Here is a 22,679-nt window from a genome sequence, read left to right as displayed (position 1 = left end):
CTGTTATTCCCACTATATAGTCAATATGCACCAGTGTATTCTATAAAGTGCTATACAAATATTAGATATTCTTTTCCAGTATAGACTGCCAGTAAATTCACTGAGCTCGCAGAATTGTGACAGGAAAACATATTAAAACCCAAAGTAGGCTGGGTGAGGTAGTTCATGCCTGTAAACCCATTACTTTGGGAGGTCGAGGTGAGAGGATCACTTGAGCCCAGGAGTTCGGACTGACTCAACTGAGCAACACAGCGATACACTGTTTCTACAAAAAATACAAAAATTAGCTGGGAGTGGTGATGCGCACCCTCAGTCCCAGCTACTCAGGAGGCTGAGGTGGGAAAATAGCTTGAGCCGCGGAGGTTGAGGTTGTAGTGACCCATGATCTCGCCATTGCACTCCAGACACTGTCCAGAAAAAGAAAAAAGAAAGAGAGAGAGAGAAAGAGAGAGAGAGAAAGAAAGAAAGAAAGAAAGAAAGAAAGAAAGAAAGAAAACTGGCCGGGCGAGGTGGCTCACACCTGTAATCCCAGGACTTTGGGAGGCTGAGGTGGGCCGATCACCTGAGGTCAGGCGTTCGAGACCAGCCTGACCAAAATGAAGAAACCCCATCTCTACTAAAAATACACAATTAGCTGGGCATGGTGGTGCATGCCTGTAATCCCAGCTATGCAGGAGAATCACTTGAACCTGGATGGCAGAGGTTGCGGTGAGCTAAAATCATGCCATTGCACTCCAGCCTCAGCAACAAGAGTGAAACTCCGCCTCAATAAATAAATAAATAAATAAAACTACCTAACCATAGGCACTACTATGCAACTATTGTAAAGAATGCTATGGATGCATATTTGTTTGAAAATATTTTGAGGCCGGGCGCGGTGGCTCAAGCCTGTAATCCCAGCTCTTTGGGAGGCCGAGGCGGGTGGATCACGAGATCAAGAGATTGAGACTATCCTGGTCAACATGGTGAAACCCCGTCTCTACTAAAAATACAAAAAAAGTAGCTGGGCATGGTGGCTCGTGCCTGTAATCCCAGCTACTCAGGAGGCTGAGGCAGGAGAATTGCCTGAACCCAGGAGGCAGAGGTTGCAGTGAGCCGAGATCACGCCATTGCACTCCAGCCTGGGTAACAAAAGTGAAACTCTGTCTCAAAAAAAAAGAAAATATTTTGATGATACATTGAGTGAAAACATACATAATATCAAATTTTTATAAGTAAATTATATTAGGTTGGTGCAAAAAATTGTGGGTTTTGCCACTTTAATATATTTATAATATATAATTATGTACTATAATTGTAATTATATTTGTATATTTGTTTTTATGTAATATATTTGTAAAGCTATGTATATGTGCTGGGGGAAAAAAGACAAATAATGTTAACAATATTGCAACTTTGGGTAATGAGATCATGTGTGATTAAAATTAGTTTTTCCCTACGTTTTTTAATTTTTCTGCAAGGAATATGAAGTGCATGCACAATTTTATTTTACAATTATAGCAAAAAGAGACTCAGGGCTGGGCACGGTGGCTCATGCCTGTAATCCTAGCACTTTGGGAGGCCAAAGCAGCCAGATCACCTGAGAAGTTCAAGACCAGCCTGGCCAACGTCTCTACTAAAAATACAAAAAAATAAAAATTATCTAGTTGTGGTGGTACACACCTGCAGTCCCAGCTACTCAGGAGGCTGAGGCAGGAGAACCTGGGAGGTGAAGATTCCAGTAAGCCATGATCACACCACTGCCCTCCAGCCTGGGCAACAAAGCAAGACTCTGTCTCAAAAAAAAAAAAAAAAAAAAAAGAAAGAAAGAAAGAAAGAAAAGAAAAGGATCATGATAACTGTGACTGATTTGACAACTTCAGTGTCTAGTGGTTCAGGAACAGCAACAGGAAAGCTATGAAATCCTCCCACTAAATGCAATAGGTTATCCTGGATTGCATCCTGGAATTGAAAAAGGCAATAGTGGGGACTGATTAAGGCTAAATAAAGTTTGGAGCTTAGTTAACAGTATTGTAGCAATGCTTATTACCTAGTTTCGACAAATGTGCTATGGTCATACAAAATGTTAACATTAAAGAAAGCTGGGTAACGGATATATAGTAACTCCCTACTCCTTGCAACTGTTACTATTATTAGTTTTTTTTTTTTTTTGAGATGGAGTTTCGCTCTTGTTACCCAGGCTGGAGTGCAATGGCGTGATCTCGGCTCCCCACAACCTCCGCCTCCTGGGTTCAGGCAATTCTCCTGCCTCAGCCTCCTGAGTAGCTGGGATTACAGGCACGCGCCACCACGCCCAGCTAATTTTTTGTATTTTTAGTAGAGACGGGGTTTCACCATGTTGATCAGGATGGTCTCGATCCCTTGATCTCGTGATCCACCCATCTCGGCCTCCCAAAGTGCTGGGATTACAGGCTTGAGCCACCGCACCCGGCATGTTCTTATTATTAAACATTACATTATTCCACGTGGTTGACAGAATAATTTTTATTTCTTTTTTTTTTCTTTTTTCTTTTTTTTTTTTTTTTTTTTTTTGAGACAGAGTTTCACTTTCATTGCCCAGTCTGGACTGCAATGGCACAATCTCAGCTCACTGCAACCTCCACCTCCCTCATTCAAGTGATTCTCCTGCCTCAGCCTCCTGAGTAGCTGGGATTACAGGCGCACGCCACCATGCCTGGCTAATTTTTGTATTTTTAGTAAAGATGGGTTTTCACCATGTTGGCCAGGCTGGTCTTGAACTCCTGACTTCACGTGATTGGCCCACCTCAGCCTCCCAAAGTGCTGGGATTACAGGCATGAGCCACTGTGCCTGGCCTGGACAGAATAATTTCTTCTACCCCAAAAGATGTCCAGATCCTAATCCCCAAAACCTGTGAATATGTTAGGTTATTTGGAAAATGGAAATTAAGGCTACAGATGGCAATTGAGATTGCTAATCAGCTGACCTTAAAATAGGGAGAGTATCCAGGATTATCAGAGTGCACCCAATATATTCACAAAAATGAAAAGTAGAAGAGGGAGGCAGAAGAGTCAGAGGGAGAGGTGGCTCTGGAAGAAGACCAGAGTGAGTAATGTGAGAACCAAGCATTACTGTCTTTGAAGACAGCAAGAGCCTAGGAGTGCAGGCAAGGGCCTCTACCACCTGGGAAAGGGAGGGAAACAGGTTGTCCTCCCGAATCTCCAAGAGGGAACGAAGCCTTGCCTATGCCATGATTTTAGCCCAATTAGACTGTATCTGACTTGAGACCTACAGAACAGATAATAAATGTATGTTATTTTAAGCAACTAAATTTCTGGGAATGTGTTATAGCAGCAAAAGAAAAAAATACACTCAAAAAAAAATTTTTTTAAGGCATAATTAGACTGGGTGTAGTGGCTCATGTCTGAAATCCCAGCACTTTGGGAGGCTGAAGCAGGAGGATCTCTTGAGACTGTGAGTTTGAGATCAGCCTAAGCAACATAGTGAGACTCCATCTCTATAAATAAATAATTTTTTTTTTTTTTTTGAGACGGAGTTTCGCTCTTGTTACCCAGGCTGGAGTGCAATGGCACAATCTCGGCTCACCGCAACCTCTGCCTCCTGGGTTCAGGCAATTCTCCTGCCTCAGCCTCCTGAGCAGCTGGGATTATAGGCACGCACCACCATGCCCAGCTAATTTTTTGTATTTTTAGTAGAGATGGGGTTTCACCATGTTGACCAGGTTGGTCTCGATCTCTTGACCTCATGATCCACCCGCCTCGGCCTCCCAAAGTGCTGGGATTACAGGCTTGAGCCACCGCGCCCAGCCTATAAATAAATATTTTTAAAGTGTAGTTAAAAAGAAAACTTCCAAATGGCTGCCTGTCTTTCCAACACATGTTCAATCTGGGACTGTACAATTATTCATGCTCCTTAGAAAGTAACTGCAAAACAGAAAATACACCCCAAAAAATTTATTTGAGACAGGTTCTTGCTCTGTCATTCAGGCTGGAGTGCAGTGGGTTGCTCACAGCTCACAGCAGCCTCAACCAACCAGGCTCAAGGGATCTTCCCACCTCAACCTCCTGAGTAGCTGAGACCACAGGCATGCACCACCATACCCAGTAATTTCCTTATTATTTGTAGAGAGTAGGTCTTGCTATATTGCAAAAGCTGGACCCAAACTCCTGAGCCCAGGTAATTCGCCCATCTCAGCCTCCCAAAGTGCTGGGATTACAAGTGTGAGCCACCATGCCTGGCCCACAAGAAAATTATACTTCATTATACTTCACTTTGAAAGGTATGCAATTCTTTGGGAAGCTGGGGTGAGAGGGTCTTGAGCCCAGGAGTTTGAGATCAGCCAGGGCAACACAGCAAGATCCCATTTCTACCAAATCGGGGGGAAAAAAGACTATGACCTACTCTGCACTATTCATCGTTTTGCAGAAGTTGGGGGTCAGGACGTCAAGAGGAAAGAGTACTGAACAGCAGAGACTCAAACTTTCAAGCCCTCTATTAGGCCACCAGGTGACTTAGCTGTTTGACAAGATCACTGAAATTGCCCTTTCAAGAGCTAATAAAGTGGCAGGGGAAGAGATCTGAGTAATTTGTTGATTATCATTTGGTAATTTCTAATTGTACTGTGCTTTTTCTGTTTAGTTTCAAAACGTTTAGCAAATGTACCCTCCAAGGCACTGTCGGAGGTGGCAAGATAAGGACAGTTGCTGTCTACAAGGAGCTTACCATCCTGTGAAAGACACAGCAGGTAGCCAGCTACCTGTAGTGCAAGATCACTTGGATGAGAAGTGTTGTACAGAGCCTGCAGAAACAAGGGCAAGAGAAGGGGAGGAGTGGAAGGCTTCCTAGAGGTGTGGTACTTCAATGGGGCCAATTCATCACAGGTTATTTTACCTCCTACAGGTGGCAGTGAACACCCAATAGCACACAGCCCTCTTCTGTGAAAGACCACCAGAATACATAACTTTTTTTTTTTTTAAGAGACAGGGTCTCGCTATGTTGCCCAGGCTGGAGTGCAGTGGCTATTCACAGGTGCGATCCCACTACTGATCAGCAGGGGAGTTTTGACCTGCTCCGTTTCTGACCTGGTCTGGTTCACCCCTCCTTAGGCAATCTGGTGGTCCCCCGCTCCCGGGAGGTCACCATATTGATGCTGAACTTAGTGCAGACACCTGATTGGCATAGCGCACTACAGCCCAGAACTCCTGGGCTCAAGCGATCCTCCCACCTCAGCCTCCTGAGTAGCTGGGACTACAGGCACGTGCCACCGTGCCCGGCCACAACTTCTTTAAAAAAGAAGAGCTAAATGAGAGATTCACCAAGGATAGAGGCTTTTCCTTTCACACAATCATCAGAATTACAAGTATGGAAAAGAGGAGGGTAAAAAAGACCTTTTTATCTTTTGCAATATACAGATACTTCTAAATTATCATTTTTGAAAGAACTTTTATTATTAATTCCATAAATATTTAAGTGTCAATTCTGAACCAGGCACTGCTATAGGTGCTGGGGATTCGGCATGTACTATTATTATAATAAAAATTACCAAAAAAAAAAAAAAATACAAGCCAGGCACAGTGGCTTACGCCTGTGAGCCCAGCACTTTGGGAGGCCAAGGCAGCTTGATCATGAGGTCAGGTGTTCGAGACCAGCCTGGCCAACACAGTGAAACCCTGTCTTTACTAAAAATACAAAAATCAACCAGGCATCGTGGCGCACACCTGTAGTCCCAGCTACTCGGGAGGCTGAGGCAGGAGAATCACTTGACCCAAGAGGCAGAGGTTGTGGTGAGCCAAGATTGTGCCTGGGCAACAAAGCAAGACTCCATCTCAAAAAAATAAAAAATTACAATAGAAACACTGAGAATAGATGACAAATGATTAGGCTTTGAAACATTGCTTGAGTGTGCATGACTGTCATTGATATTGATTTATTTTCCTTCAAATTGTGCAGTGGCATGGTCTTGGCTCACATAATCTCTGCCTCCCCAGTTCAAGCAATTCTGCCTCAGCCTCTTGAGCAGCTGGGATTACAGGTGCCTGTCACCATGCCCAGCTAATTTTTGTGTTTTTAGTAAAGATGGGGTTTCAACATGTTGTCCAGGTTGGTCTCGAACTCTTGACCTCAATTGATTCCCTGACCTCAGTCTCCCAAAATGCTGGGATTACAGGCGTGAGCCACCGCACCTGGCCATGCATGTTTAGATAATGCATGTCAGATAATGCATGTCAGATAATGCTGACAAAGCAGTTGTACCAATTTGCACTTGCAGTACACAAGAACTGCCTCTGCTTTTTATCCTTTCAACTTTTGATCTTTAATTTTAACCATTCTGGTGGCTTCTTGTTATGGTTCTAATTTGCATTTTTCTGATGAAAACTGTTCTTCATATTTATGCGCCTGTCTTCTTTGAAATGATTTCTAGTCATCCGATTTAGGGTCAGTAGAGGCTATGCTGAGTGGTTCTGTAAATATCAAGATGATAAACTCTCCAGAGTTTAAAATCAATAAAGCCTAGGGGCATTAATAGATGGGAACTATGAGACTCCAGTACTCAGCAGATTTCCAAGTAATTGAAGGACTGGAATCATTTGTCAGGAAAAGGGCCATGTTTGGTGGGGAGACTTCTAAGATAGGCCCCTAGATTCCTAGATCGTGAAGTACAGGCACTTTCTCCCAAACACCAATCAAATACTCATTTAGCTCAGGCACAGTGGCTCACCCCTGTAATCCGAACCCTTTGGAAGGCCAAGGTGGGTGTATCACCTGAGGTCAGGAATCGAGACTAGCTTGGCAAACATGATGAAACCCCATGTTTACCAAAAACATAAAAATTAGCCGGGCATGGTGGGGCATGCCTGTAATCCCAGCTACTCAGGAGGCTAAGGCAAGAGAATCGTTTGATCCCAGGAGGCAGAGACTGCAGTGAGCCGAGATTGCGCTGCTGCACTCCAGCCTGGGCGACAGAGCAAGACTCTGTCATAAATAAATAAATAAGCAAAAATTAGCCGGGCATGGTGGCACATACCTTCAGTCCCAGCTACTTGGGAGGCTGAGGCAAGAGAATCACTTGAACCTGGGAGGCAGAGGTTGCAGTGAACTGAGTTCATATCACTGCACCAGGCTCTGTCTAAAAGAAAAACAAAAAAACAAAATAAAAAAGAATGAAAATACTCATCTGGTTGCTGCTGTGAAGCAATTTTGTAGATACTGTATAATTAAGGTCCCAAATAAATTGACCTTGGGAGATTATTCAGTCATGCGTGATTAAATCACTCTACCCTTTAAAAGCAGGGAAATTTCTAGCTGGTCCCAGAAGATTAGAAGGCAGAAAGATGTGCTCCAGATGAGTTGGAAGAAAGGGAATATTGATGTGGGGAGCTGACCTTGGGGGCCACGTGCTAAGGAACTGCCAGCAGTTTCTGGGAGCTAAGAGCAGGCACTGGCCGACCAGGAGGAAAACAGGACTACAAGGAAATGAATTCTGCTGACAACCAGTGAGGAGGAGGACCCTGAGCCCGGATGAGAACTGCAGACCTGGCCTACATCTTGAATTTAGTCTGGTGAAACCCTGAGCAGAGAATCCAACTAGACCAAACCAGGACATCTGACCCTCCCAAACAGTGAGGTATTAGATTTGTGTTGCTTTAAGTCCTTACATTTAAGGCAATTTGTTATGTAGCTATAGAAAACCAATGCACCAAGGAATTATGGAACTTCACCTGCTGAATTATCAAGTCAGGAACAGGCCGCCCGTGTAAAGCATAGACCCAGGGGAATCTTTGACATTGTCGTCACTGCATATGGTGCCTTCTGAAATTGGGCAGTGCACACTTAGCCCAACTGGATACAAAAGCCTTGTAGGAAACTTTCTTCACATACTGTTCCAGCATCTGGGCTACCGCTTTTTTATTTTTAGTTTTGAGATGAAGTCTTGCTCTGCAGCCAGGCTGGAGTGCAGTGGCTCACTGCAACCTCTGCCTCCCGAATTCAAGCGATTCTCCTGCTTCAGCCTCTTAAATAGCTGGGATTACGGATGCATGCCACCAAGCCCAGCTAAGTTTTATATTTTTAGTAAAGACGGGGTTTCACCATGTTCGCCAGGATGGCCTTGATCTCTTGACCTTGTGATCCACCCACCTTGGCCTCCCAAAGTGTTGGGATTACAGGTGTGAGCCACCATACCTGGCCTGGGCTTCCTCTTTTAACCGTTTTTTTTTTTTTTTTTTTTTTTTTTTTTTTTGCCCTTAGTAAAAATGAGAGGATGAACCCTAAGGTCCAGACTGGCTCAACGTTTAGAGCATTTGGTATATTTTGTGAAGCCTCCACCATACGTTGGCCCTGTGCAGTTCATCTATAGTCATTACTTTCTCAATTTCACCCTCTCCCTTCACTAGAAAAATCTGAAATTTCTTTACATTTTCAGTTTAAACTTACCAATATTCAACTCTCTGACCAAATGCCTTCTGCTCTTTTTCTTAAAACCTTCCATGCTGTCAGTTCATAAGAACAAGTTGTCTATTGTCTTATTCTGTTTTCTGTTATTGTAACTGAGTAACTGAAACCGGGTAGTTTATAAATCAAATTTATTTCTTGGAATTATGGAGGCTAAAAAGTCCCAGGTCAAGGGGTGCATCTGGTGAGAGCCTCCTTGCTGGGAAGGACTCTACAGAGTCCTAGGGCAGTGCAGGACATCACATGGCCAAGTGTGCTCACTCAGATTTCTTCCTGTTTTGTTACCCAGGCTGGACTAGAGTGCCAAGATCACAGGTGAATGTAGCCTCAAACTCCTAGACTCAAGTGATCCTCCCAGTTCAGTCTCCTAAGTATCTGGGGTAACAGGAGGGCCCCACTAAGCCTAGATAATTTATTTTTAATTTTTTGTAGAGACAGGGTCTTTTAATTTTTATTTATTTTATTATTATTCTGAGACGGCTTCCCTCTGTTGCCCAGGCTGGAGTGCAGTGGCGTTATCATAGTTCACGGTAGCTTCAAACTCCCAGGTTCCAGTAATCCTCTTGCCTCAGCCTTGTAAGTAGCTAGGACCACAGGCAGGCACCACCATGCCAGGCTGATTGTTTTATTTTTATTTTTTTTTGTAGAGATGAGGGTCTTACTATGTTGCCCAGGCTGGTTTGAAATGCCTCACCTCAAGCAATCCTCCTATCTTGCCCTCCCAAAGTGCCTTAATTACAGATGTGAGCCATGGTGCCCACCCAGCCTTTTCCTCTTATAAAAGCTTCCAGTTCTCCCAAGATAACTGATTAATCTATTAACTCACTAATCCATAAATCCATGAGTAGATTAATCTATTCATGAGGGCTGACCCAATTGCCTCTTAAAGGCCCTGACTCTCAATACTGCCATGTTGGGGATGAAGTTTCAACATGAGTTTTGGAGGGCACATTCAAACCAAAGAACCCATAGTCTTTGCTTCTTTATTAGGGAGCTGTCACCATGCCAATAAATTTAGCTATGAGGATGGAACAAACAAGTAGCTCCCTGTGGAGGAAACCGTAAGAAAACTTCCCTCCATTTCCTCTTTGATTATGAGTGAACTAGGCTTAAGATCAGGCCCTGGGCTGGGCAAGGTGGCTCATGCCTGCAGTCCCCGCTACTCGGGAGGCTGAGACAAGAGGATCACTTCAGCCCAGGAGTCTGAGGCTGGAGTGAGCTATGATCAAGTCACTTCACTCCAGCCTGGGTGACAGAGTGAGACTCTGTCTCTAAAAAATAATAAAAAAATGAAAAGATCAGTGGTTGGAGTTTCTTTTTAATCCAGTCATTCTGTCTAATAGCTCAACATGCCAGTGAATGATCACTTTGAGGAAGTGCCAAGTCACCTACGTTTCCTAGGAAGGCAGCCTAGTAATGAAAAAAAAAAAAGTGACAAGACCCAAGAGTTTTAGCCTTAAATAATAAACTGAGAAAAATGAGTCTAACTCATAAAAAGAGACAGCAAATGCAGTTAAAATTCACTAAAGCAAGTTGTTGAAAAGTAGGTAAATTAAAAAGTCATGATACAAGGTTAGCAAAATAAACTTTATTATTACTTTTTTGAGACAGCGTATTGCTCTGTTGCCCAGGCTGAGTGCAGTGGTGTGATCTTGGCTCACTGCAACTTCCGCCTCCTGGGCTTAAGCGATCCTCTCACCTCGGCCTCCAGAAACTTAAACACAAGTTCACAAATACTGATTAGTCTAAACTCACCCTCTTCATTTCTGCCTAATTATTCTCAATAAGGTATTACTAACAATTAAGATATCAGTAGCTGTGACGTCTCCTTGGACCAGGCGTCCCCAAACTTTTTACACAGGGGGCCAGTTCACTGTCCCTCAGACCGTTGGAGGGCCACCACATACTGTGCTCCTCTCACTGACCACCAGTGAAAGAGGTGCCCCTTCCTGAAGTGCGGCGGGATAAATGGCCTCAGGGGGCCGCATGCGGCCCGGTGGCCGTAGTTTGGGGACGCTTGCCTTAGACAGTGTAAATCAAAAGTATGAACTTGAAATCCTAGACTTATTTACGTATTTAAACTCCATTATTCCTTTCTTCTTTTTTTTTTTTTGAGACGGACTTTCACTCTTGTTACCCAGGCTGGAGTGCAATGGTGCGATCTTGGCTCACCGCAACCTCTGCCTCCTGGGTTCAGGCAATTCTCCTGCCTCAGCCTCTCAAGTAGCTGGGATTACAGGCACGTGCCACCATGCCCAGCTAATTTTTTGCATTTTTTTTTGGTAGAGATGGGGTTTCACCATGTTGACCAGGATGGTCTCGATCTCTTGACCTCGTGATCCACCCACCTTGGCCTCCCAAAGTGCTGGGATTACAGGCTTGAGCCACCGTGCCTGGCTTCCTTTATTCTTTTTTAAGACAGGGTCTTGCTCTGTTGCCCAGGCTAGAGTACAGTGACTTCATCGAAGTTCACTGTAGCCTTTGACCTCCCGGGTTCAAGCAATCCTCCCACATCAGCTGGGACCACAGGTACACATCACCATGCCTGGCTACTTTTTATTTTTGGTGGAGATGAAGTCTCCCTTTGTTGCCCAGGCTGGGATCCTGTTTTTCTTTTTTCTTTTTCTTTTTTTGAGAGAGAGTTTTGCTCTGTCACCCAGGCTGGAGGGCAGTGGTGTGGTCTTAGCTCACTGCAACCTCCACCTCCTGGGTTCAAATGATTCTCATGTAGTCCTAGCAATTCAGGAGGCTGAGGTGGGAGGATCACCTGAGCCCAGGAGTTGGAGGCTATAGTGAGCTATGATCATGCCACTGCACTCCAGCCAGCCTGGGTGACAATGAGACCCTGTCTCAAAAAATAAAATGTTTATATGTATTACTTATAAATGTGGAGATAAATATAAAAAGCTCACAGCTCAATAGGTAAAAACTTTTGGGAGCAAAGAAGTAGGGACAATTAGAAACGTTGCAATCTTAATTTATATATATACATATATATTATTGCACTTTAGACTCTGGGGTACATGTGCAAAACATATGGGATTGTTGCATAGGTACACACGTGGCAGTGTGGTTTGCTGCCTCATCCCCCCATCACCTATATCTGGTATTTCTCCCCATGTTATCCCTCCCCAATCTCCCCACCCCCAGCTGTCCTTCCCCTGTTCCCCCAACAGACCCCAGTGTGTCTTGCTCCCCTCCCTGTGTCCGTATGTTCTTATTGTTCAACACCTGCCTATGAGTGAAAACATACGGTGTTTGTTTTTCTGTTCTTGTGTTGGTTTGCTGAGAATGATGGTTTCCAGATTCATCCATGTCCCTACAAAGGACACGAACTCATCATTTTTATGGCTGCATAATATTCCATGGTGTATATGTGCCACACTTTCCCTGTCCAGTCTATCATCAATGGGCATTTGGGTTGGTTCCAGGTCTTTACTATTGTAAAGTGTCGCAATGAACATTGCATGTGCATGTGTCTTTATAATAGAATGATTTATAATCCTTTGGATATATACCCAGTAATGGGATTGCTGAGTCAAATGGAATGTGTATTTCTAGGTCCTTGAGGAATCGTCACACTATCTTCCACAATGGTTGAACTAATTTACACTCCCATCAATGGTGTAAAAGCATTTCTATTTCTCCACATCCTCTCCAGCATCTGTTGTCTCCAGATTTTTTAATGATTGCCATTCTAACTGGCATGAGATGGTATCTCAATGTGGTTTTGATTTGCATTTCTCTAATGAACAGTGATGATGAGCATTTTTTCGTATGTTTGTTGGCCTCATAAATGTCTTCTTTTGAAAAGTGTCTGTTCATGTCCTTCGACCAGTTTTGAATGGGGTTGTCTTTTTCTTGCAAATCTGTTTTAGTTCTTTGTAGATTCTGGATATTAGCCCTTTGTCAGATGGGGTAGATTGCAAAAATTTTTTCCCATTCTGTTGATTGTTGGTTCACTCTAATGATTGTTTCTTTTGCTATATAGAAGCTCTGGAGTTAATTAGGTCCCATTTGTCTATTTGGGCTTTTGTTGCCAATGCTTTTGGTGTTTTAGTCATGAAGTCCTTGCCTATGCATATGTCCCGAATGGTTCTGCCTAGATTTTCTTCTAGGGTTTTTATGGTCTTAGGTCTTATGTTTAAGTCTTTAATCCATGTGGAGTTAATTTTAGTGTAGGTGTCAGAAAGGTGTCAGAAAGGGGTCCAGTTTCTGCTTTCTGCACATGGCTAGCCGGTTTTCCCAACATCATTTATTAAACAGGGAATCCTTTCCCCATTGCTTGTTTTTGTGAGGTTTGTCAAAGATCAGATGGTTGTAGACGTGTGGCATTGCCTCTGAGGCCTCTGTTCTGTTCCATTGGTCTATATCTCTGTTTTGGTACCAGTATCATGCTGTTTTGATTACTGTAGCTTTGTAGTATAGTTTGAAGTCAGGTAGTGTGATGCCTCTCCCTTTGTTCTTTTTTGCTTAGAATTGTGTTGGCTATGCAGGCTCTTGTTTGGTTCCAAAGTTTAAGGTGTTTTTTTCCCAATTCTGTGAAGAGGGTCATAGGTAGCTTGATGGGGACAGCATGGAATCTATAAATTACTTTGGGCAGTATGGCTATTTTCACAATATTGATTCTTCCTAACATGAGCATGGGATGTTTTTCCATCTGTGTGTGTCCTCTCTGATTTCCTTGAGCAGTGGTTTGTAGTTCTCCTTGAAGAGGTCCTTTACATCCTTTGTTAGTTGTATTCCTAGGTATTTTATTCTCTTTGTAGCAATTGTGAATGGCAGTTCGTTCTTGATTTGGCTCTCTTTAAGTCTGTTGTTGGTGTATAGGAATGCTTGTGATTTCTGCACATTGATTTTGTATCCTGAGACTTTGCTGAAGTTATTTGTTTCAGATTTTCGGATGAGATGATGGGGTCTTTTAAATTTACTATCATGTTGTCTGCAAATAGAGACAATTTGACTTCCTCCTTTCCTAACTGAATACCCTTTATTTCTTTTTCTTGACTGATTTCTCTGGCTAGAACTTGCAATACTGTATTGAATAGGAGTGGTGAGAGAGGGCATCTTCGCCTAGTGCCAGATTTCAAAGGGAATGCTTCCAGTTTTTGCCCATTCAGTATGACATTGGCTGTGGGTTTGTCATAAATAGCTTTTATTATTTTGAAATACATTCCACCAATACCTAGTTTATTGAGAGTTTTTAGCATAAAGGGCTGTTGAATTTTGTCAAAGGCCTTCTCTGCATGTATTGAGATAATCGTGTGGTTTTTGTCTTTGGTTCTGTTTATGTGGTGCATTACATTTAAAGACTTCTGTATGTTGAACCAGCTTTGCATCCCGGGGATGAAGCCTACTTGACCTTGATGGGTAATCTTTTTGATGTGCTGTTGTAATTGGTTTGCCAGTATTTTACTGAAGATTTTTGCATCTACGTTCATCATGGATATCGGCCTGAAGTTTTCTCTTCTTGTTGAGTCTCTGCCGGGTTCTGGTATCAGGATGATGTTGGTCTCATAAAATGATTTGGGAAGGGTTCCCTCTTTTTGGATTATTTGGAATAGTTTCAGAAGGAATGGTACCAGCTCCTCTTTGTATGTCTGGTAGAATTCGGCTGTGAACCCATCTGGACCTGGGCTTCCTTTGGTTGGTAAGCTATTAATTGCTGCCTCAACTTCAGCCCTTGTTATTGGTCTACTCAGGGTTTTGTCTTCTTCCTGGTTTAGGCTTGGGAGGGTGCAAGTGTCCAGAAGTTTTTTGTTTTGTTTTTCAGACAGTCTTGCTCTGTCACCCAAGCTGGAGTACAGTGGCACAATCTTGGCTCACTGCAATCTCTGCCTCCTGGGCTGAAATGATTCTCCTGCCTTAGCCTCCTGAGTAGCTGGGATTACAGGCATGTGCCACCATGCCCAGCTAATTTTTTTTTGTTGTTGTTGTTGTTTTGTATTTTTATTAGACAGGGTTTCAGCATGTTAGCCAGATGGCCTTGATCTCCTGACCTCATGATCCACCCCCCCTGGCCTCCCAATGTGTTGGTATTACAGGCATGAGCAACTGCGCCTGGCCATATTATTTAATTTTTAAAAGATAATGTGTAAGCCAGGTGCAGTGGCTCACGTCTATAATCCCAGCACTTTTGGAGGTCAAAGTGGAGGATCACTTGATCCCAGGAGTTTGAGACCAGCCCAGGCGACATGGCAAAACTGTCTCTACAAAAAAATACAAAAGCATTAGCTGGGGGTGGTGGCATCCATCTGTAGTCCCAGCCACTTGGAAGGCTAAAGTGAGAGGATCACTTCAGGACTAGAGGTCAACACTGTAGGAAGCCATGGTCACACTGCTGCGATCCAACTTGAGAGACAGAGTGAGACCCTGTCTCAAAAAGAAATAAAAATAAAAATAAAGATATGTGTAATTAAGAACAAATGAATTTTCAAAAAGTTGCTAGAAGGTTACACACAAAACCAGCTGGGCAGACTCTGGGTGCACTGCCTATGAGTTAGCCTTGCTCCACAAGGAGCAGCACTGTTAATAAGACTTGCTGTCTAACAAGATCAAACAACAACAACAACAACATTGGTTAAATCTTTGGAGCTCGAATTAGGGAACCGGAGTTCAGAAAGAACATTTGCTTTTCATTTAGTGTGCTCTTGCATCGTTTTACTGTGAATGTTATTTTTATAACAGTATTTATATCTTAAAAAACAATTTATTTGCTAATGAGAATTTATCTTCTCCCTCAGGTGGCTTTGGGCAGAAAAGCTGAGACCTTCTGATTTATATCAAATGAAGTCCAAGTAAATCAGTGACTTGACTTGACCAGACATAGAACTTAATAGAGCCTGAATTAGGACCAGGACTTCATTGGGGCAAGAGTCCCCTTTAATCTTTCCCAGCTTCAGAGGGAATAAAAAAATATATAAGGATGCATCTCATCATTTTTGAATATTTATAGGTCCCTACACTGAATATTAAAATCCCAAGCTAAAAGTCATATATTGGCCTAGGTTCAGACCCAGGCCCAGAACAGCAAAGAACTGCCCAGTTGAGTGAGTGTTGCTGAAAACCACTAAATTTGGAGTGTCTTGTTATGCAACAATAGTAACTGCTGTCCTGCCACTACACAGATGCCATCACAACATCAGAATTCTGATGTGATGAAAATTTCCCTTTTGAATATTTAAATAGACTTTAAAAGAAAAAGAACTACCAGTGAAGCTGAATGTTTAATACATTTGTAGGAACAGAAGAAATGTAGTAAGGATTAAAATCGTATAATTACATTAGATATATTTGTAAAAGATGTTTCATTCTTCAAAGAAGTTTCCCCCTTTTCCCATCTTTTTTTTTTTTTAATCTTCCTCAGAGCAGTAAATAGTAATTACTACATTTATGAACAAGCTGCTCTACTGTGTTGGACAGTAATTATTATATCTTTATGTTTCACATCATTATTACCTCCCAAAATTCTACCTTCATTTCCCTGCATAGTTTCACAAAACTGTACTCCACTCAAATCAGAAGAGCCCAAACAAATTACAGTAACAGCAGTCAAATTCATATGAATGAATGATAGAGAACCAAAGATTTTAAAGTGCTGATTTAGTAATATAGTGTCTACTGGCACAAACTTTCTATTACATCATATTATTAAAACAACAGCAACAGAAATGAAAGCTACATTAATGAGAAAGTAACTTAGGAATGAGGTCATTAAATATAACTAACTATATAACTAACTACATTTTAAATACAGATATTATGTATTTCCTGATTAGTATCCAGTAAGTATCTAGACTTCTATCCTGAATTCCGGTCTCAGATAAAAAGGTCAAGACAGTTACAAGGAAGATGCTTAATATTATCAGGTCCATTTTTTACATGACGAGGTCCTTTAGGAAATTGCGTTAGTCTTTCTTTTTATCAGAGATCTCTGTTGGTCCTTTTGTTGGTAATCCATTCATGTCTGCACCCTAAACGAAAAAAAAATTTAGAAATTATTGTAACAAAAAGATATTCATTAAGAGACATACTCCCAAAGTGCTGGGAGGCTGAGGCGGGTGGATCACCCGAGGTCAGGAGCTGGAGACCAGCCTGACCAACATGGAGAAACCCTGTCTCTACTAAAAATATAAAATTAGCCAGATGTGGTGGTGCATTCCTGCAATCCCAGCTACTCAGGAGGTCGAGGTGGGAGAACTGCTTGAACCAGGGAGATGGAGATTGCGGTGAGCCAAGATTGTGCCACTGCACTCCAGCCTGAGCGACATGAGTGAAATTCTGTCTCCAAAAAACAAGCAAAAAAGGCAACAAGCTCTAGAGTGAAACATTTTGCTTCCAGAAACGGACGGCTAAAGTAGTGCAGCTGAGCACAAAGCTGACTCTAAAAAAAGCAACAATTCTAAAGATAATAGAGTTGTCTACTCATTAAAAAAATTTTTTTTTGGTTAAAAAAAAATCTCTATGATCCTTTTAATTAAATCTCTTACCAAAGTTATCAATCAGTGAAACTGGTTTGTATTAGTGTATCTCTTCTCATCCATTAGCTCTTTACCATTATACTTACCAGTCAGGAAATACTGGTTATCATTTTGGCCAAAAGGCAAATGCATTACAGGAACAGAAGAAATCAGAAGCTTACTTTAAAACCTTAATTTAAGCCAAATGTTAGACAAATTATTGAAGCTTCTGGTTCTAAAACCTGTCTTTCCAAAATCTAAGTGTTTCACCCACGTACCACCCCCTTTCACTGCTCTTACTGAAGGCATGTGAATGTTCTTACCTTACAGTCTACTTTGCCTTTGTTTGTATCATTGGTTTCTTGTATAGCTTTTTTAGGCCATATACGACCAACGAAGGGGGAAATCAGAGGGTATATGTATGGCTCCAGGAATTTTTTGTAGATCCAGAGCAGAACTGGAATGACGATACAAGGAATGCACACCATTGTCCTGGGCTTGAGCTCCTCAACTGTTGATCTACACAAAGAAAAGAAGTTAGTTCATCACAGATTAGTCACTGAAGGAATTTACCAAGATTAAGGCATCTGAAAGGGGTGAGGTGTGGTGGCTCATGCCTGTAATCCCAGCATTTTGGGAGGCAAGAGCATATCTTGGGCCAAGGAGTTTGAAACCATCTTGCACAACAGAGTGAGACCTTGTCTCTACTAGGTAAAAAAGTTAGCTGGGCATGGTGGCATACTCCTGTGGTCCCAGCTACATAAGTGGCTGAGACAGGAGGATCACTAGAGCCCAGGAGGTTGAGGCTGTAGTGGGCCATGTTCATGCCACTGCTCTCCAGCCTAGATGACACAGAGAGACTGTCTCAAAAAAGAAAAATACATATACATTATCTGAAAGGACTACTTTACAGTGTAGGGAAAACTTAAAACATACTATTACATTTGCAAAAAAAAAAAAAAAAAAAAAAAGATTTTATTAAACAAAAATGCTGCTATCTGCAAGGTAAAGTAGGGCAGGAGCAGTGGCTCTTGCCTGTAATCCCAGCACTTTGGGAGGCCAAGGAGGGCAGATCAATAGGTCAGGAATTCGAGACCAGCCTGGCCAACATGGTAAAACCCCATCTCCACTAAAAATACAAAAATTAGCTTGGCTTAGTGAAGTGCACCTGCAATCCCAGCTACTTGGGAGGCTGAGGCAGAATTGCTTGAACCCAGGAGGTGGAGGCTGCAATGAGCCAAGATCCTGCCACTGCACTCCAGCCTGGGTGAAAGAACAAGACTTCGTCTCAAAGAAAAGAAAAAAAGAAATAATAGGTGGCAGACATGGATAATAATGAGGTGCTTGCTTCCAAACTTTTCCAATCACTGCACCCCAATCATGAATTTGATGATAAAGGAAAGACAACAACATTTGGTAGGTGCTAGGCAGTTTACATCTATCAACTCATTAATCTTCAAAACAATCAGTGAGGTTGGGTGCCTTTGCTACTATCTCTATTTGGAGCTTAAAAAATGGAGAAACAAAAACATTAATTTAGTATTATGACTTACACTCCATTTAAGTGTGGAGTGGACTTCTAGTGAGATAACTCCCAAGTCCTAATCTTCAGGGACTGACAATATCAATTAGCCAAACCCACAACGCTGACAGCAAATCCTGCAATACAAAACTTACAAAGAAACTACTTTGAAAGACCTCTAGGCTGAAAATCACCTGACCTTTCCCAGGCAACAACTCTCCTTTGATATATTTTGCTTTTATTTTCAAGGGCATAATTTAAGGTGTGTTAAGTAACAAAAAAAATTTATTATCGTATGTTCTAAGTAAATTGTGCATTTCCAAAAATTAACACCTATGCTGACTTTGCTGGCACAGAGCCGTAATCCTAGCTACCTGGAAGAATAAGGTGAGAAGATTGCTTTTTTGTTGTTTTTTCCTCAAGACCCTTCTCACTCTGTTGCCCAGGCTGGAGTGCAGTGGCACCATCGTGGCTTACTATAGCCTTGACCTCTTGGGTTCAAGTGATCCTCCCACCTCAGCCTCCCGAGTTTGCTAACTTTAAGAAGTTCTAATGTGATTTCTAATCATCAAGGAAATTAGTGGTGTTAATTTGTTTTGAGACAAGGTCTTAAACTGTCACCCAGGTTGGAAGTGCAGTGGCACAATCATCACTCACTGCAGCCCTAAACTTGTGAGCCTAAGCAATTAGCCACAATGCATGGCTAGTTTTAGAAAATTTCTGTAGAGATGGAGGGGGAGGGGTCTTACTATGTTGCCCAGGCTGTTCTCAAATGCATGACCTCAAGTGATCCTCCTGCCTCAGGGTTCTGGGTTGCTCAGATTACAGGTGTGAGCCACTGTGCCAGGCTCAGGAGGATCACTTGAGCTCAGAAGTTTAAGGCTGCAGAGAGCTATGATCATGCCACTGCACTCCAGCTGGGCAATAGTGCAAGACCTTGTCTCAAAACTAACAAATCAACACTACTGATTTCCTTGATGATTAGAAATCATGTGGAAACTTCTCAAAATCAGCAATTTCTTGAAGAACCAATACTAGTTCCATAACATATTATTAAACCAAATGATCTCTTAAATTTACAAGACTTTTTAATCACCTAGAATAGGATGGAGGGCCTTAAAAAGTATAAAAGAAAGCAGCTTTCAAACAGTGCAAAATGCTGATAAGTTAGCATGTTAAGAATTCTTGTCCAGGCGCCGTGGCTCACACCTGTAATTCCAGCACTTCGGGAGGCCGAGGCGGGTGAATCATGGCGTCAGGAGATCGAGACCATCCTGACCAACATGGTGAAACCCCGTTGCAGTGAGCCGAGATCGCACCACTGCACTGCAGTCTGGCACAAAGTGAGATTCCATCTCAAAAAAAAGAAAATCTTATTTTAAGGCCAGGAGGGGTGGCTCATATCTGTAATCCCAGCACTTTGGGAGGCCGAGGTAGGCAGATCACTTGAGGTCAGTTCAAGACCAGCCTGGCCCCATCTCTACTAAAAATGAGCTGAGTATTTTTCAAAATATTGCAAATTAAGTAGGATCTGCTGGCAAATGAGTCAGCACCATGACTATGCTAAGACATTTTAAAATTATTCACAATACAGGTGAAAAACGGTATAGACAATCTAATCTGATTATGTCTTTCAAATGAATTACAAGCAAGAGCTATAAACAAAAATGTAAATTGAGGCCGGGAGCAGTGGCTCACACCTGTAATCCCAGCACCTTGGGAGACTGAGGCAGGTGGATCACCTGAGGTCAGGAGTTTGAGACCAACCAGCCTGGCCAACATGGTGAAGCCCCATGTCTACCAAAAATAAAAATATGAGCTGGGTGTGGTGGCGTGCACCTGTAATCCCAGCTACTTGGGAGGCTGAGGCAGAAGAATCATTTGAACCTGGAAGGTAGATGTTGCAGTGAGCTGAGATCACGCCATTGCACACCAGCCTGCATGACGAGCAAAACTCCACCTCAAAAAAAAATAAATAAAAAAAAAATTGCCTGGGCAACAGTGTTTTTTTTTTTTTTTTTTTTTTTTGAGACAAGGTCTTGCTCTGATGCTCAGGCTAAAGTCAGTGGCTCAAACATACCACTTGTGTGTTCAGAGTTCACTGCAGCCTCGACCTCCTAGACTCAAGCTATCCCTATACCTCAGCCTCCTGAGTAGCTAGGACCACAGCCCCATGCTATCACACCCCATTAATTTTTAAATTTTCAGTAGAAATGAGGTCTCACTCACTGTGTTGCTCAGTTCTGAACTCAAGAGACCCTTCTGCCTTGTCCTCCCAAAGTGCTGGGATTACCGAAACCTGCCTTTTTTTTTTTTTTTTTTTTTTTTTAATGATTAGCCAAGTGTGGTGGCACATGCCTGTCGTCCCAGCTACTTGGGGAGCTGAGGAAGGAGAGAACCGCTTGGGCCATGGAAAGTCAAGGGTGTTGTGAACTATGACAGCCCACTGTGCTCCAGCCTGGGCCACAGACACACACCCTGTCTCAAGATAATAAATAAATGAATAAATCCAAAAGTTGTAACCTGTCCGAAGTTCTCATAGAGGTAACCGGTAATCAGGGCTGGTTAAGACCATTATTTCCAGTTCTTGTTTTCCTCAATATTCTTGGCTTTTCCTCTTTCAAAACCACAATGGTCATGTTATTCCCTTTTACCAAACGTTCCAAACCAACTAAACCCCTTCAAAACAACTGGCAATGCTACCAGTACTAGCTTAGTTAGTGACTGACAGGCCCTCCATCATAAAGATTCATTTTTACTTCTATAGTTGTGTTTTAAGCAAGCTCACACAGTATGGTGTAAATAAACTCTCAAGAACAAATACTACTCATCACGTAGGCCATAATTATGGCATTTAAGTGACCTTTTAGTTCTCTTCAGAATTAAGCCTACTTGTATCTTTTAATCTTCATTTATTCGGTAAGATATTTTACTTCACACATGTGGAAAGTGGGTCAGAAAAGTCTAGAAGGTGGCTAGGAGATATTACTATTTTAATTATTCTCTCCAAGCCAACCAAGCAAGTAAAACGGATTAAAGCTGTTGCAGAGGAATCTTCGTTCCCTCGACTTAGGTCCAGATAACAGAGGAGACAGGAAGTCTGAGGCTCCATCGGAAACAGGGCAGGCATAATAGAGAAAGCCACTTTCCTTCAAGTCATCCAGTTGAGCATGTCATCTTGGAGACAGGAGGGTAGGGCGGGGCGGGGGGTGGGTGGTTGGAGGGGAGGCAGGTTAAGTCAAAGACAATGATTGAAAGGAGGAGAGAAAAGAGGCCTAACGGCGAAGGTCACAGAAAGGATGTGAAACCAACAATACTTGCCCACAGAAAAGAACAAAACCAATATAAAGTATCGGAGAGACCAATGCAAGCACCGAGGGCACGGGTGGTGAACAAGGAATGCAGACAGAGGCGCAGGGCCGGGGAGGGCGGGTCGGCGCCCACGCGGAAGGAAGGTACCGTGAGAGCGAAGGCGGGCACTGCAGGGGCCGGCGGGCCAGAGCGCCGAGGACGGCGGGAGGCGGGAGGCCGGGCACTGGCTAGGGTTCTGCGAGCGCCTGGGCCTGCCGAGCAGCCCCTCAAGCCCACCTCAAGCCGGCAGTCCAGACACACTTACCCGCGACCGCGGAAGCGGAGCTGACAATGTCTGCACTTCCGGAGGGAGAGACGAACCGCCGCCCAGCCAATGGGAGCCTCCAACGGAAATGACAAAGGCGCGCCTGCGTCAGCCCACATTGCACGCAGCAGTGTCGCCCAGCGGGAGGCGGCGGGGCTTGCGGCGCTGGGCCCTGCGCTTCCCAGGTGCCCACATAAGAGCCCCGCTCCGGGAGGAAAGCCTCGCCTGACAACTCCGTGACTCGGAACGCAGGATTAAAATTAAAAACACTGGCCGGGCGTGGTGGCTCACGCTTGTAATCCAAGCACTTTGGAGGCCAAGGCGGGCGGATCACATGAGGTCGGGAGTTCAAGACCAGCCTGACCAACACGGTGAAACGCCTTATAAAAAAGAAAAGAAAAAAAAGAACACTGCCACGGCAAAGGATGACGCCCGTGAAAATGGCGTGGCATCCACAGGGAAGGTGGCAGCTGGGCGGTTTGTTAAATTCAAGTTTCTTAAATTCAAGGGCAGAGCAAACAACTAAAGCCAACTTTAGATATCAGTTAATAGCAGTTAAATCACTTTATACTAAACAGTGGACACTCGCTAGGATGTCAGTACATGTTGGCGATGCATGGCAACTGGGCCCTTCACACCCTGCTGTTGAAA

The 22,679-nt window shown here is 43.1% G+C and overlaps 1 protein-coding gene across 3 annotated transcripts; it reads right to left on the bottom strand.

The window, feature by feature from the left end:
• Nucleotides 1–15,644: 15,644 nt before the first annotated feature.
• Nucleotides 15,645–22,125, bottom strand: C13H18orf32 (chromosome 13 C18orf32 homolog). 3 transcript variants are annotated; one of them, XM_010336835.3, is made up of 3 exons: nt 22,029–22,125; nt 17,214–17,409; nt 15,645–16,404 (listed from the first exon to the last, which is right to left on the bottom strand). In XM_010336835.3, the coding sequence occupies exons 2-3, from the start codon at nt 17,376–17,378 to the stop codon at nt 16,339–16,341; spliced, it is 231 nt and encodes a 76-aa protein (XP_010335137.1). In that variant the 5' UTR covers nt 17,379–17,409; nt 22,029–22,125; the 3' UTR covers nt 15,645–16,338. The 3 variants fall into 3 exon arrangements, with proteins under 3 accessions (XP_010335137.1, XP_010335139.1, XP_010335138.1); XM_010336837.3 differs by lacking the exon at nt 22,029–22,125 and adding an exon at nt 21,872–22,008; XM_010336836.3 differs by lacking the exon at nt 22,029–22,125 and adding an exon at nt 18,444–19,305.
• Nucleotides 22,126–22,679: the final 554 nt, after the last annotated feature.

The sequence above is a fragment of the Saimiri boliviensis genome, chromosome 13 (assembly GCF_048565385.1).
Source record: "Saimiri boliviensis isolate mSaiBol1 chromosome 13, mSaiBol1.pri, whole genome shotgun sequence".
NCBI lineage: Eukaryota > Metazoa > Chordata > Mammalia > Primates > Cebidae > Saimiri > Saimiri boliviensis.
The sequence above is the reverse complement of the archived record's forward strand: the minus strand, read 5'-3'. Positions and strand labels throughout refer to the sequence as shown.

Bases quoted from the DNA above. Each gene is read 5' to 3' on its own strand.
- C13H18orf32 (XM_010336835.3), bottom strand. From the start codon at position 17,378: ATGGTGTGCATTCCTTGTATCGTCATTCCAGTTCTGCTCTGGATCTAC. The intron at 16,405-17,213 runs GTAAGAACATTC...TTTTTCGTTTAG, and splicing joins AAGGCAAAGTAGACTGTAAG to GGTGCAGACATGAATGGATT.